The sequence below is a fragment of the Lithobates pipiens genome, unplaced genomic scaffold (genome assembly GCF_037356315.1).
Source record: "Lithobates pipiens isolate NorthernLeopardFrog02 unplaced genomic scaffold, aLitPip1_a1.2 Scaffold_16, whole genome shotgun sequence".
In the NCBI taxonomy this organism is placed as follows: Eukaryota; Metazoa; Chordata; class Amphibia; order Anura; family Ranidae; genus Lithobates; species Lithobates pipiens.
Window position 1 is genome coordinate 362,245,693 of NW_027507748.1, and position 16,237 is coordinate 362,261,929.

Genomic DNA, 16,237 nt, shown 5'->3' on the forward strand with positions numbered 1-16,237 from the left:
CGTCCGCAAATTCAGAGCTATATATATATGGAGTACTTTGTTGGTGGGGGGGGGGCATTAATATGCCAGACAATGTCTGAGAGGCATTTTTTTTACTACATTTTTCAAACTGCAATAATCTTTGTTTTCATTTACTGCTTGGGTTTGTTTTAAGGTGTCTCCCAGCTTTTTTTTTGGTTATTTTTTGGGCCTTTTTTTCTTCAACAGTGCAAACCCAATTTCTGTGCAAGATAAGGTGACAGTCTCTTCAGATAATATTATTATGTTGTGGGTCTGCTACACACACACACCTTGTTTTTGTTGTTATGTATGTATGTAGTGCATTACTGACAAAAATATTCAGCACCATGTGACATTTGGGTTTAGGTAAAGTCCATACTTCCCATCATAGTCGTTCCTCTTCAATATGTCCACCATCTCCAACATCTCTCCAAAAGACATATTTGAGGCCTTAAATCTTCTCCTTCGGGATCTGGACGTTTCTGGCTCCGGGTTTTCCTCGCCGTCCTCCTTGTTACTGGTATACTTTGTGCGCACCTGCTGTCTCTCCGCCATGTGCTCTCCCCACTGCGACGAAAGAGAAGGGGCGGGGAATAGACTAGAAAGAACGTCAGGGGCAGGCGGAGTTTACGCATGCGCACTGTATATAAACTGCAACACGTGTGTGTCATGCGTACGCGTGTGTCATGCGTACGATCTGTGAGCAGAGGGAGGAACTGACGCGGCGGTCGGTACAATTTTAACTTGGTACATCACTAGCCTATACTGCTTCTAGATTGAGGCCTATATTGGGACAAGATTAGGAGAGTTTAGCCTGACATTAGGGTTTGTCTTGCAGATAATATGGATGGGTTTAACGACCACAGCTTTCTCCCCCGTTTATTGACAAGTACAGGGAGCTGCTCTGTCTGTGGCAAGCTAAACATCCCCACTACAGCAACAAATTACAGAGGCGGGCAGCGATGGAGAAACTGCTGGAGTTGGTGAAGCCAGTGGTCCCCAGGGCAGATATCACCTATTTAAAAATGACAATTGGTGGCCTGAGGAGTACATATCCGAGGGAGCACAAGAAGGTGCAGGAGTCCATGAAAACTGGAGCTGCAGCAGATGAAGTTTATGTCTCCAGGCTGTGGTACTATGAGAGGATGCATTTTCTGGCAGACCAGAGTGAGGTCTGGGAATCAGTCTGCACTCTTCCTTCCAAGCTTCCTTCTACGCTTCATTCCACCCCTGCTGAGGCTTCTGACGCCCAACCTGGGCCTTCCAGTCAGGAAGGTGTGGAGGAGCCCAGCTTGAGCCAGGTATAGTATTGTTCTACATATATTTGGAGTAAAAGTGAATGATGTTAACTTGATTTTTGCTCACTAATTGCTGATTTTATAAAGTGTTTTACATATCAATAGACAGTAGTGGCCAAAATATTTGGGACAAGAATGAAAAATGCTTAGCTCAGAATGATAGTCTTTTCTATTTGTTAACAATTTGCAACCGTCAAGAGCTGAAAATTGTGTTTGATGAACCAAAAACTAAAACTATGTCCCTTTTTCATACACAGGAAGACCTCAGCCAGGAGGAGGGCGTGGAATTCGGCAGCCAGGAGGTGTCTGTGGAACGTAGCAGCCAGGAGGAAGCAGGGGTAAGTAAATGGCAGCCAAGAGGTGGGCAGGCCTAGGAGCCTGACACAATCACAAGTTCCTCCCCACTGCCTTCCACCCAAAAGGGCCAGAAAGGGTGGGAATGTGGAGGAGTCCGTGCTCAAGCAAATTGGGGAGGCTTCTGCAGCCCTCAAAGCCACCCCCACATTTCAAGAGGCCTTTGCTGCCTTGGCTGCATGCAAACTGGACCAAATGTAGGGGGGGCAACGCCCCATGTGTGAGGAAATAATTTTCTAAACTTTAAATAAGGGGTTGAAGGGCCAAATGACACAAAAAACCCACTTGTGCGACTTGGACCATGCTCCTCCTCCTCCTTCTGCCACACCTCCAGCACCACAGCCACAGCCTGGAAGGAAGACCAGAGAGTGATGACCTGGGTTCAGTCTGGTCTGACAGAAGATGCAGGCTCTTGTATGACCAAAGTTTTACTTCAAAAAGGACAGTTTATTTGTGAGTAGGCAGGTACATTTCAAAAATACAAAGTCAAATTAACAAGGGGCACCAACACCAAACAGGCTCCTAAAGATTAAAAAATAAAACAATAAAATAAAAATATAATAATGGTGTTGTGGTAAATTGAGACAAAAAACACCAAAAAAATTACGAAGATTAGCAAAATGTCAAAAAAGGAGATCTTGATTAAAAAACCAACCACGAAATTTAAACAAACAAAAAAAAAATGATTCGGGAGATCTGACGAATAAAAATATTCTATTCATGAAATCAGGGAAAAGAATAAAGAAATAAGTTTTGGAGAAGTGTGTGTGAATATGAGCAGCAAAACAACTTCATTCTTGTAGCATTATATAGAAAAAGAGAATGCGCTGCATTAAACAATTTTTAACATTGCAGTGTGACGAATGTGCTATATCGATTATGAATGCTAATTTTACCTGACCGAGCGCTTCCGTCTCAGAATTTATTCCGAGCATGCGTGGCACTTTGTCCGTCGGACTAGGCTACAGACAATCGGAATTGACACACATCGGATCATGTTGTCGGAAAATTTTAGATCCAGCTCTCAAACTTTGTTGTTTAGACATTCCGATGGAAAAAGTCAGATGGAGCCCACACGCGGTCGGATTATCCGACAACATGGTCCAATCGGACATTTTCCCTCGGAATTTCCGACCGTGTGTTCAAGGGCTTTCACATGAATATGCTTTGATCTAAACCATTTCATTGTAGCTCTGGCTGTATATTTAGGGTTGTTGTCCTGTTGGAAGGTGAACCTTCGCCCCAGTCTCAAGTCTTTTGCAGACTCTAACAGGTTTTCTTCGAAGATTGCCTTGTATTCACCTCATCCATCTTCCCATCAACTCTGACCAACTTCCTTGTCCCTGCTGAAGAATGACATCCCCACAACATGATGCTGCCACCACGTTTCACGGTGGGGATGGTGTGTTTAGGGTGATGTGCAGTGTTAGTTTTCCTCCACAAATAGCGTTTTGCTTTTAGGCCAAAAAGTTCAATTTTGGTCTCATCTGACCAGAGCACCTTCCTCCATGGCTTCTCACAAACTGAAAATGGGACTTCTTATGGCTTTCTTTCAACAATGGCTTTCTTTTTGCCACTCTTCCATAAAGATCAGATTTGTGGAGTGCACGACTAATAGTTGTCCTGTGGACAGATTCTCCCACCTGAGAGGATCTCTGAAGCTCCTGCAGAGTTACCATGGGCCTCTTGGCTGCTTCTCTGATTAATGCTCTTCTTGCCTGGTCTGTCAGTCACTCTTTTCATTTTCGGATGATGGATCAAACAGTGCTACATGAGATGTTCAAAGCTTGGAATATTTTTTTTTTTTAAATAATCTAACCCTGTGTTAAACTTCTGCACAACGTTATCCCTGACCTGTCTGGTGTGTTCCTTGGCCTTCATGATACTGTTTGTTCACTAATGTTCTCTAACAAACCTCTGAGGGCTTCACAGAACACCTGTATTTATACTGAGATTAACCTCCCTGGCGGTATGATTATTTCAGATTTTAGGTGCTGAAAGCGGTACCGTTATTTTGCATGTAAATTTGGCGTTTTATAGTGTAGTCCTGTAATTCTTAGGAATAACTCAATTAAATCTGTCCAAACCAGAGTCTAGTATACATCCCGGTATGATAAAGTTTGAAAAATGAAATCATAAATTATAATATAATAATTATACCAAATAATAATATAATAATAATAAAAATGATTCAATAATGTAATCAAATCAAAAACACTGAAATTTGCTCAGTTGCAGAATTGTCACTGTCATTACTTTTCAGTATTTGATGACGGATCTCCCCACAAATCGCTATCACTCAATTCTGCGAGTGATTCTAATTTATTATCGCTGTTTTCTAGCTGGTCTAAAACCATTTTTGATGTAAAGGGACAGTTTTGGTTGCTATGGACAATCTCCAGTTTCCAGGCATAAAGAACAGTTTTTAGAATATAAAACTGCATGCAGGGCACTGGAGAAACCACTAGGGACAAAGGGGATGTGAAATAATTACATACAGCAATGTAATCTGTAAGATTACATTATACCACATGTAATGTGTGTGTTTTACTTTTTGAATTTTGCGCCGTTCTCCATCCCCGTGCGTCACATTGCTCGCAGGGAACGGAGCTCGGTGATGTGATACATCGAGCGGAGGACGGCTCGCTCGTACAGTGCGGGGACATTGCTGGATCCAGGGGACAAGGCAAGTAAACTCATCCTGGATCCAGTGATGCAATCCCGAGTCTGTCTTGGGGTTACCGCTTTTGGTTCTGAATTTTCAACCCGAGCCAGACTCGGGAATAAAACTAGGGTGGTTAAATTACACACAGGTGGACTCCATTTACTAATTAGGTGACTTCTGAAGGCAATTGGTTCCACTAGATTTTAGTTAGGGGTTTTAGAGTAAAGGGGGCTGAATTCAAATACACGCCACACTTTTCATATATTAATTTGTAAAAAATCTTGAAAACCACTTATCATTTTACTTCCATTTCCCAATTATGTGCCACTTGTGTTGGTCTATCACATAAAATCCCAATAAAATACATTGATGTTTTTGGTTGTAACATGACAAAATGTGGAAAATTTCAAGGGGTTACTTTTTCGAGGCACTGTAAACCCTTTTCTATACCCAGTCAAGTTAACAGCCTCAGATACACAGAGATTAAACACATCTCCCTACATACGTTTCACATTTATATTATCTGCTGTCTTCAGCTTTCTATATTCTTTAGAAAGTGAACATTGTGTTAGAATTTTTATTTCCACTTTCAGCAGTGAGAGGGGCGTCTTGGCATACACTGTGTGACAAAAACAAACAAAGGCGCCTCTAAGTGCAGTATTTTTGTCTGTATTAGAGATTTGCTTTACTAGTGCTGCCCAAATGTTCTGAAACATCTGTTTGCCTGACTTGTATCTTTTCCACACTGCGGACTATATCTCTGGCCAGTCTTGTCATCCAGAGCGCCCTACATCCTTTATTTTGTTCATACACTGTGTGACAGCTGATTGGAGGAAATGCACACACAATGAAGTACTTGCAGAGCTGTACTGTGACTAGATCGCCTCTCTACTAATCTATTTATAGCAACCTCCCCAACACAAATTTCCAGCTACTTTTATTTCCCGTGTCGGAGAACTCGTCGGAAGTTATCATACTGATAACAGAGAAACAAAGCAGCAGTTATACACTGGACTTAGGGCTTTGGAGAGAGTTAAAAAAAACACTAAAGATATATTTGCCCAGGTCAAATTTAATGAATCGGGTTTACATCCACTTTAACCACTTGCCGACCGCCGCACGACGATGTACGTCGACAGAATGGCACGGGCAGGCATATGGGCGTACCTGTACGTCCCTGCCTTACCGCGGGTGGGGGGCCCGATCGAGCGGCGGTCGGTATCCGTGCAGGAGCGATCCGGGATGAGGGGGCGGCCATTCATTCATGGCCACCCCCTCGCGATCGCTCCTGACGAATGGGAGTGAAGCATTGCATCACTTCCTCTCCTGTAATGTAAACACAGGAGAGGAAGTGATGTAATCTCTCCTCCGTGTCGGTATTTTTTGTTCCGGCACCGAGGAGAGAGGATCGGTGAGTTGCACCAACACGACACTTCACAGTAGAACATGCCAGGCACACTCACACCCCCCCTTTACCCCCGATCACCCCCCAATTACCCCTGCCCCCCCAGTCACAGTGACACCAATTGCATTTTTTTTTTTTGCATTGGTGTCATTTGTGACTGTAATAACTGTTAGGGCAGTTAGGGTTAGCCCCCTTTAGTTCTAATGTACCCCCCTAACCCCCCCAATAAAGGTTTAACCCCGTGATCACCCCCCGTCGCCAGTGTCACTAAGGCTGGGTTCACATTGCAGCGGTTTATGAGAACGGATGTGATTCGCACCGCACTGCAGTGCAAATCACATCCGATCTCTGTGCGATTCGAGTTCAGCCATTCGCCGCACCCGCCGCAAATTCGCACGGGACCCTTTTTTTGGTCCGCAGCAGAATCGGATCGCATGGGTGTTCACACCATGCGATCCAAGTTTGCAGATCGCACTGCGATATGCGAACTGATCTGGGGGTGTCATTAACATTTCACTGACACTCCCAGCAGTTCGCATAGGGCAGTGTGAACTGCCGCCGGGAGGCATGCGATGCGGGAACCCGCCGCGGATTCGTGGCGTTCCCGCATCGCTCCAGTGTGAACCCAGCCTAATAAGCGATCATTTTTCTGATCGCTGTATTAGTGTCACAGGTGACGCTAGTTAGGCAGGAAGGTATTTAGGTTCGCCGCAGCTTTTTATAGCGCCAGGGACCCCCATATACTACCGCATAAAGCCCCCTGATTGCCCCCTAGTTAACCCTTTCACCAGTGATCACCATATAACTGTTACAGGTGACGCTGGTTGGTTAGTTATTTTTTTATAGTTTCAGGGCACCCGCCATTTATTACCTAATAAAGGTTTAACCCCCTGATCACCCGGCGGGTGTCATTTGTGACTGTAATAACTGTTAGGGCAGTTAGGGTTAGCCCCCTTTAGTTCTAAGGTACTCCCCCTAACCCCCCCAATAAAGGTTTATTTAAATTGTAATTTTTATTGAGAGAATTTTTTTAACAGAAAATGAAAAGATACAGAACTGACAATATTCAAAGAAAATCTGGAGTATAACATATTGGAAAGACTGATATAACCTCATGGTGACTACAGACATACAGTAGCAATGGAAGGATAAAAATAGATAACTGAAAGAAAACAAAGCAAAATAAAATGCAGAAAGGAAATAAACAACAGAAAAGTATTACGTAAAACATTATTAAAATAAAAAGGCTGAGAGAAAACATATATGTCGTAATGCAGGGGTTGGGGTCTTGAGCAGGTGCTTCAATAACGTGACTAATACCTGACAAAAGAGGGCTACATACCACTATAAATTTCCTCAGGATCCAATAAAGGTTTAACCCCGTGATCACCCCCCGTCGCCAGTGTCACTAAGGCTGGGTTCACATTGCAGCGGTTTATGAGAACGGATGTGATTCGCACCGCACTGCAGTGCAAATCACATCCGATCTCTGTGCGATTCGAGTTCAGCCATACAGATAGTATGGCTGAATTTGCGTCACACCCGCCGCAAATTCGCACGGGACCCTTTTTTTGGTCCGCAGCAGAATCGGATCACATGGGTGTTCACACCATGCGATCCGAGTTTGCAGATCGCACTGCGATATGCGAACTGATCTGGGGGTGTCATTAACATTTCACTGACACTCCCAGCAGTTCGCATAGGGCAGTGTGAACTGCCACCGGGAGGCATGCGATGCGGGAACCCGCCGCGGATTCGTGGCGTTCCCGCATCGCTCCAGTGTGAACCCAGCCTAATAAGCGATCGTTTTTCTGATCGCTGTATTAGTGTCACAGGTGACGCTAGTTAGGCAGGTAGGTATTTAGGTTCGCCGCAGCTTTTTATAGCGCCAGGGACCCCCATATACTACCGTATAAAGCCCCCTGATTGCCCCCTAGTTAACCCTTTCACCAGTGATCAACATATAACTGTTACAGGTGACGCTGGTTGGTTAGTTATTTTTTTATAGTTTCAGGGCACCCGCCATTTATTACCTAGTCTCACTAGTGTACCCCTAAATTTAGGGGTGTCTACTTTCCAAAATGGGGTCATTTGGGGGGGGGTGTGCCATCTTGGCATTTTATGGCCTTCAAAACTGTAACGCCCTTAGAAAGCCTGAAGGCGGTGCTTGGTTTTCGGGGCCCCGTACGCGGCTAGGCTCCCAAAAAGTCCCACATATGTGGTATCCCCGTACTCAGGAGAAGCAGCAGAATTTATTTTGGGGTGTCATTTCACATATGCCAATGGCATGCGTGAGCAATATATCATTTAGTGACAACTTTGTGAAAAAATAAAATAAAATAAAAAAGTTTGTAATTTTCCCGCAACTTGTGGCAAAATATAAAATATTCCATGGACTCAACATGCCTCTCAGCAAATAGCTTGGGGTGTCTACTTTCTAAAATGGGGTCATTTGTGGGGGTTTTGTGCCATCTTGGCATTTTATGGCCTTCAAAACTGTAATAGGTAGTGAGAAGTGAAATCAAAAATTTACGCCCTTAGAAAGCCTGAAGGCGGTGCTTGGTTTTCGGGGCCCCGTACGCGGCTAGGCTCCCAAAAAGTACCACATATGTGGTATCCCCGTACTCAGGAGAAGCAGCAGAATTTATTTTGGGGTGTCATTTCACATATGCCCATAGCATGTGTGAGCAATATATCATTTAGTGACAACTTTGTGTAAAAAAAAAAAAAAAAAAAAAAAGTTTGTAATTTTCCCGCAACTTGTGGCAAAATATAAAATATTCCATGGACTCAACATGCCTCTCAGCAAATAGCTTGGGGTGTCTACTTTCTAAAATGGGGTCATTTGTGGGGGTTTTGTGCCATCTTGGCATTTTATGGCCTTCAAAACTGTAATAGGTAGTGAGAAGTGAAATCAAAAATTTACGCCCTTAGAAAGCCTGAAGGCGGTGCTTGGTTTTCGGGGCCCCGTACGCGGCTAGGCTCCCAAAAAGTACCACATATGTGGTATCCCGTACTCAGGAGAAGCAGCAAAATTTATTTTGGGGGGTCATTTCACATATGCCCATAGCATGTGTGAGCAATATATCATTTAGTGACAACTTTGTGTAAAAAAAAAAAAAGTTTGTAATTTTCCCGCAACTTGTGGCAAAATATAAAATATTCCATGGACTCAACATGCCTCTCAGCAAATAGCTTGGGGTGTCTACTTTCTAAAATGGGGTCATTTGTGGGGGTTTTGTGCCATCTTGGCATTTTATGGCCTTCAAAACTGTAATAGGTAGTGAGAAGTGAAATCAAAAATTTACGCCCTTAGAAAGCCTGAAGGCGGTGCTTGGTTTTCGGGGCCCCGTACGCGGCTAGGCTCCCAAAAAGTACCACATATGTGTCATTTCACATATGCCCATAGCATGTGTGAGCAATATATCATTTAGTGACAACTTGTCATTATTCAATCGCTTGAGGCAAAAAAATAAAATATTCAATGGGCTCAACATGCCACTTATCAATTTCCTGAGGGGGTCTACTTTCCAAAATGGGGTCATTTGGGGGGGTTTTGTACTGCCCTGCCATTTTAGCACCTCAAGAAATGAGATAGGCAGTCGTAAACTAAAAGCTGCGTAAATTCCAGAAAACGTACCTTAGTTTGTAGATGTGACAACTTTTGCGCAAACCAATAAATATACAATTATTGACTCTTTTTTTACCAAAGACATGTGGCTGAATACATTTTGGCCTAAATGTATGACTAAAATTGAGTTTATTGGATTTTTCTAATAACAAAGTAGAAAATATCATTTTTTTTTCAAAATTTGCGGTCTTTTTACGTTTATATCGCAAAAAATAAAAATCGCAGAGGCAATCAAATACCATCAAAAGAAAGCTCTATTTGTGGGAAGAAAAGGACGCAAATTTTGTTTGGGTACAACATTGCATGACCGCGCAATTACCAGTTAAAGCAGCGCAGTGCCAAATTGTAAAAAGACCTCTGGTCATTGACCAGCAAAATGGTCCGGTCTGAAAATGGTTAATCTTCTAAATTTAGGTTGCATCCTCACCTTCTCAGAGCAGTTATAATGCAGGCTACATTTTATTTTGCCGTTTAGCTCTGTGTTGAAGACTGGCCCACTCTGTGGGGCGCTGAATGGGTGTAAACATGTCAGCCTTTAGCTTACTTCACAGGACCTTTGTTATTTGATGGTTTTCTGGTTGTTTGTTATCAGTACAGAACTGAGGTGGTAGAAGAGCCTGTCTGTGGGGATACTTCTTCTAAGACAAAGGGAAGACTGGAGATTAAGTGTATTACAAATAACCATCATTGACAGGTTCTCTTGAGAATGGTGTTTATCACTATAATCCTGTTTACCTGACAGCACACAGAACTAGAACCTGAATTTGACCTTGGTGTATTATGCCTATACAGTTTAACCCCTTAGCGCCGAGCGTATGCACATATGCGGTCTCGGATTTCAGGGTTTATACCGGGGTGATGCATGCAGCAGCACGCCTCCCACCCCACCATAAAGAGTACCTGTCACCACCTATTACTGTCACAAGGGATGTTTACATCCCTTGTGACAGCAATAAAAGTTATTCAAATTCTTCTTTTTTTTTTTTTTTTACAGAGACAATATAAAAAATAGATAAAATAAAGAAAAAATGTTTTAAAGCACCCCCTTCCCCATGAGCTCATGCAGCAAAGAAAACGCATATGTAAATGGTGTTCAAATCACACATGTGAGGTATCGCCGCAATCATCAGAGTGAGAGCAATAATTCTAGCCTTGGACTTCCTCTGTAACTCTAACCTGGTAATTGTTAATTTTTTTTAAAGCGTTGTCTATGGAGATTTAGTACCATATTTTCTCGTTATTCCACGAGTGTGCGCAATTCAAAGCATGACATGTTAGGTATCTATTTACTCGGTGTAACATCATCTTTCACAAAAGAATTGGGCTAGCTTTACTGTTTAGATTTTTTTTTTTTTTGTGTGTCTTTTTTCTATGTGATAGACCAACACAAAGTAGCACATAACTGTGAAGTGGAAGAAAATTCTAATAAATGGTTTTCCACATTTTTTACAAATAAATATGTGAAAAGTGTGGCGTGCATTTGTATTCAGTCCCCCTGAGTCACAGCTTTGTAGAACCACCTTTCACTGCAATTACAGCTGCAAGTCTTTTTGGGGATGTCTCTACCAGCTTTGCACATCTAGAAAGTGACATTCTTGCCCATTCTTTGAAAAATAGCTCAAGCTCTGTCAGATTGGATGGAGAGTGTCTGTGAAAAGCAATTATTTTAAGTCCTGCCAGATTCTCAGTTGGATTTAGGTCTGGACTTTGACTGGGCCATTCTAACACAGGAATGTGCTTTGATCTAAACCATTGCATTCTAGCTCTCGGTGTATGTTTAGGGTCGTTGTCCTGCTGGAAGGTGACTCTCCGTCTCAGTCTCAAGTCTTTTGCACACTCTAAGCCCTTGTACACACGGTCGGACATTCTGACAACCAAATCCGTTGGATTTTGTCCGAAAGATTTTGTCCGAAACTGTTGCATACACACGGTCGGACAAAGTTGTCAGAAAATCCGATTGTACATAACGTGATGACGTTATTTCGTTACGACGGGACTACGTTCAGGCTAGTAGCCAATAGCTTTGGTCTAGAAATTTGATCTGAGCATGCATGGCACTTTGTCCGTCGGAGTAGGCTACACATGATCGAAGTATGTCCGATCAGAGCATTTTGTCTGAAAATTTCACGGACAAGTTGGAAAACTTGGTCCATCGGATACTCCGATGAAAACAGTCTGATGGAGACCACACACAGCCGGATTATCCGACAAAACGGTCCGATAGGACACATTCCATCGGAATCTCCGACCGTGTGTACAAGGGCTAACAGATTTTCTTCTAAGATAGCTCTGTATTTGGCTCCATCCATCTTCCCATCAACTCTGACCAACTTCCCTGTCGCTGCTGAAGAGAAGCATCCCCATAACAGAATGCTGCCACCACGTTTCACAGTGGTGGTTCAGGGTGATATGCAATGTTAGTTTTCCACCACACATGGTGTTTTTCTTTAAAATTTTATACACAATTTACTAATTAGATTACTTCTGAAGGCAATTGGTTCTACTAGATTTTAGTTAGGGGTATCAGAATAAAGGGGACTGAATACAAATGCAGGCCATTAACCACTTTACCACTGGGCACTTAAACACCGTTAACCACTTGGGATCCGCGCTATTGCCGAATGACGGCATTAGCGCGGACCTAGATTGCCGGGACTACGTCTATTGACGTCGTCCCGGTTACGAGCGGCCTGCGCGCCCCCTGAGGGGCGCACGCGGCGCGCTCTGTGATCGGCGAGTCCGTGAGACTCGCCTGATCACCGATCCGTGTAAGGGGTCGATCCCGACCCCTTATCACGTGATCAGCTGTCAGCCAATGACAGCTGATCATGTGATAAAACGGAGCCGGTAATCGGCTAGTATTCCTGCTCGCGCTGACAGCGCGAGGAGAAAAAAAAAAAGCCGATCGCCGGCGGCCGTGTTCGGGACATCAGTCCCGATCACGGCCAGCAATTCAAGCGGACACCTGCCCCCTGCCAGTGCCCACCTGCCACCCGCAGTGCCATTCTGAAATAAAGTAAGTGCCCCCCTGTCAGTGCCACCCAGCAGTGCCCATAGTGCCCACAGTGCCACCCAGCAGTGCCCACAGTGCCACCCAGCAGTGCCCACAGTGCCACCCACAGTGCCACCCACAGTGCCACCCAAAATCTGCCTCAAAGGTGCTGCACCCCAGTGCCGCCCATCAGTGCCCAGCAGTGCCGCCCATCAGTGCCCAGCAGTGCCGCCCATCAGTGCCCAGCAGTGCCACCTATCAGAGCCACCTATCAGTGCCACCTATCAGTGCCCATCAGTCCCATCTATCTGTGGTACCTATCAGTGCCCATCCGTGCCACCCATCCGTGCCACTTATCCGTGCCACCCATCCGTGCCATCTTATCTGTGCCCATCTTTGCCGCCTTATCTGTGCCCATCGGTGCCGCCTTATCTGTGCCTATTAGTGCCGCCTTAACTATGCCTATCAGTGCCCACCAGTGCAGCCTATCAGTGCCCACCAATGCAGCCCATCAGTGCCCACCAATGCAGCCCATCAGTGCCCACCAATGCAGCCTATCAGTGCCGCCTAATCAGCGCACTTCAATGAAGGAGAAAAATGACCCGTTTGCAAAATTTTATAACAAACTATTAAAACATGATTTTTTTTTTTTTTTGCATCTTTTTTTGTTTGTTTAGCAAAAAATAAAACTCCGAGCTGTAACTAAATACCACCAAAAGAAAGCTCTATTTGTGGGAAAAAAATGATAAAAATTTCATTTGGGTACAGTGTTGTATGACCGCGCAATTGTCACTCAAAGTGCATCAGCGCTGAAAGCTGAAAATTGGTCTGGGACTGAGGGGGGTTTAAGTGCCCAGTAAGCAAGTGGTTAATAACCAGACCCATTTTCAGCTTTCGGTGCTCTCACATTTTGAATGACAATTACTCAGTCATGCAACACTGTACCCATATGAAATTTTTGTCCTTTTTTTCACACAAATAGAGCTATCTTTTGGTGGTATTTAATCACCGCTGGATTTTTAATTTTTTGTGCTATAAAAGAAAAAATACCGAAAATTCTGTAAAAAAATGAATTTTTCTTTGTTTCTGTTATAAAATTTAGCAGATTAGTAATTTTTCTTCATACATTTTGGCCAAAATTTATATCACTACATATCTTTGGTAAAAATAAGTACAAATTGGTGGATATTATTTGGTCTTTGTGAAAGTTATAGAGTCCACAAGCTATGGTGCCAATATCTGAAAATTGATCACACCCGAAGGACTGACGGCCTATCTCAATTCTTGAGAGCCTAACATGCCAGAAAAGTACAAATACCCCCCAAATGACCCCTTTTTGGAAAGAAGACATTCCAAGGTATTTAGTAAGAGGCATGGGGAGGTTTTTGAAGTTGTCATTTTTTCCTACAATTCTTTGCAAATCAAGATTTTTTTTCACAAAATTGTCATATTATCAGGTTATTTCTCACACACAGCATATGCATATCACAAATTACACCCCAAAACACATTCTGCTAATACTCCCGAGTATGGCCATACCACATGTGTGAGACTTTTACACAGTGTGGCCACATACAGAGGCCCAACATGCAGGGAGCGCCATCAGGGGTTCTGGAGCACCCAGGCCAATTCTGACATTTCTCTCCTACATGTAAAAATCATAATTTATTTGCTAGAAAATTCCATAGAACCCCAAAACATTATATATGTTTTTTAGCGAAGACCCTAGAGAATACAATGGTGGTCGTTGCAACTTTTTATCACACACGGTATTTGCGCAGCAATTTTTCGAACGCGTTTAAAAAAAAAAAGAAAAACAGTTTTGTGCTTAAAAAAAAAAACAGTAAAGTTAGCCCAAATGTTTTTGCATAATGTGAAAGATGACGTTACGCTGAGTAAATAGATACCTAACATGTCACCCTTCAAATTTGCACAAGCTCGTGGAATGGCGCCAAACGTCGCTACTTAAAAATTCCCATAGGCGACGCTTACATTTTTTTTTACTGGTTACATGTTTTGAGTTAGAGGAGGTCTAGGGCCAAAATGATTGCTCTCGCTCTAACGTTCGCAGCTATACCTCACATGTGTGTTTTGAACATTGTTTTCATATGTGGGCGGGACTTACGTATGCGTTCGCTTCTGCATGCGAGCACAAGGGGACAGGGGCGCTTTAAAAAAAAAACTTTTTTATTGTTCATTTTACTTTATTTATTTTAGTTTGACATTTTTTTCCCCCCAAAAAAAATTTTTTGATCACTTTTATTCCTATTACAAGGAATGTAAACATCCCTTGTAATAGGAATAGGCGTGACAGGTCCTCTTTACAGTGAGATATGGGGTCAATAAGACCCCACATCTCACCTCTAGGCTGGGAAGCCTGAAATAAAAATTCAAAAAATGGCAGGGTATTGCAGAGTATTGGCAGGGTATTAGGTATTGCAGAGTACTGGCAGGGTATGGCAGAGTATTGGGTATGGCAGAGTATTGGCAGGGTATGGTAGAGTATTGGCAGGGTATTGCAGAGTATTGGCAGGGTATTGCAGAGTATTGGCGTGTATTGCAGAGTATTGGGTATTGCAGAGTATTGGAAGGGTATTGCAGAGTATTGGCAGGGTATTGCAGAGTATTGGGTAATGCAGAGTATTGGCAGGGTATTGCAGAGTATTGGGTAATGCAGAGTATTGGCAGGGTATGGCAGAGTATTGGCAGGGTATTGCAGAGTATTGGGTAATGCAGAGTATTGGCAGGGTATGGCAGAGTATTGGCAGGGTATTGCAGAGTATTGGCAGTTAATTAAGGGGTTACATTTCGGTGAGCAGCGATGTGGGCACTGCAGATGCAGCCCACAGCGCTGCTGACACCGATCTCTTCCCCCTCTGCTGTACCAATCGGTACAGAGAGGGGGAGGGAGGAACCGGCGTCATAATATGTCATTTGACGGAGCGATCACGTGGTAAACGGCCGCGATGAGCGGGTCCTGTGGACCTGGCGGTCACGGATGCTCTCGAGTGCGCGCCCCAGGGGGCGCGCGAGAGCTGAATTATGGGAGCCCGTCAATTAACGGCCTCTCAGAGTTAGACAACCGCCCTGAAGCTGTTAATCGGCTATGGGCCGGTTGTTAAGTGGTTAATTTGTAAAAAAAAATTGAAAATCATTTATCATTTTCCTTCCACTTCACAATTATATGACACTTTGTGTTGGTCTATCACATACAATCCCGATAAAATAAAAAATTTTTTTGGTTGTGAAATGACAAAATGTAGAAAATTACAACAGGTATTTATGAGTACTTTTTTAAGGCACTCTACAAGCCCTTAACTTAATTTTGTCAGTTTTTTTATGTCATACCTGGTCCTCCCAATGGTCGTAGTTTTGGAGGGATTGGTTGGCGTGCTGGCAGTGGAACAACAAAGCCCTCCATTTTACAGGTCCCAATGATCCCATACCTCAGTTTGCGGTTCAAGTAGGAAAACAGTCGGCTATAGGACACAGCATCACTAGCTGTCCGTGGACATAGGCGGAGCAAACACATATCCTGCAAAGACACAAGAATGAATGCTGAAATTCACCATTTACACTCTAAGACTGAGGCCCCTTTCACACTGGGGCGGGAGCGGCGTCGGCGGTAAAGCGGCGCTATTTTTAGCGCCGATTTACCATAGTTTTAATGGCCGCTATCAGGGCGGTTTTAACCCACGCTAGCGGCCAAAAAAGGGTTAAAGCGGCCCTTTATTTCAATGGGTAGGAGCGGTTTAGGAGCAGTGAATACACCGCTCCAAAGATGCGGCTAGCAGGACTTTTTTCACCGTCCTGCTAGCACACCACTCCAGTGTGAAAGCCCTCCGGGCGCTATTTTTGGCTCTGTAGCACCTGAAAAATGCCCCAGTTTGAA

General features: G+C 43.7%; 1 protein-coding gene across 1 annotated transcript in view; it reads right to left on the bottom strand.

The window, feature by feature from the left end:
• Positions 1–16,237, bottom strand: part of SPOCD1 (SPOC domain containing 1) — a 235,509-nt gene that overhangs the window by 10,531 nt on the left and 208,741 nt on the right. The window contains exon 13 of the mRNA XM_077481969.1: positions 15,694–15,880. Within this exon, the coding sequence (XP_077338095.1) occupies positions 15,694–15,880 (187 nt within the window). The remainder of the gene's footprint in view (positions 1–15,693; positions 15,881–16,237) is intronic.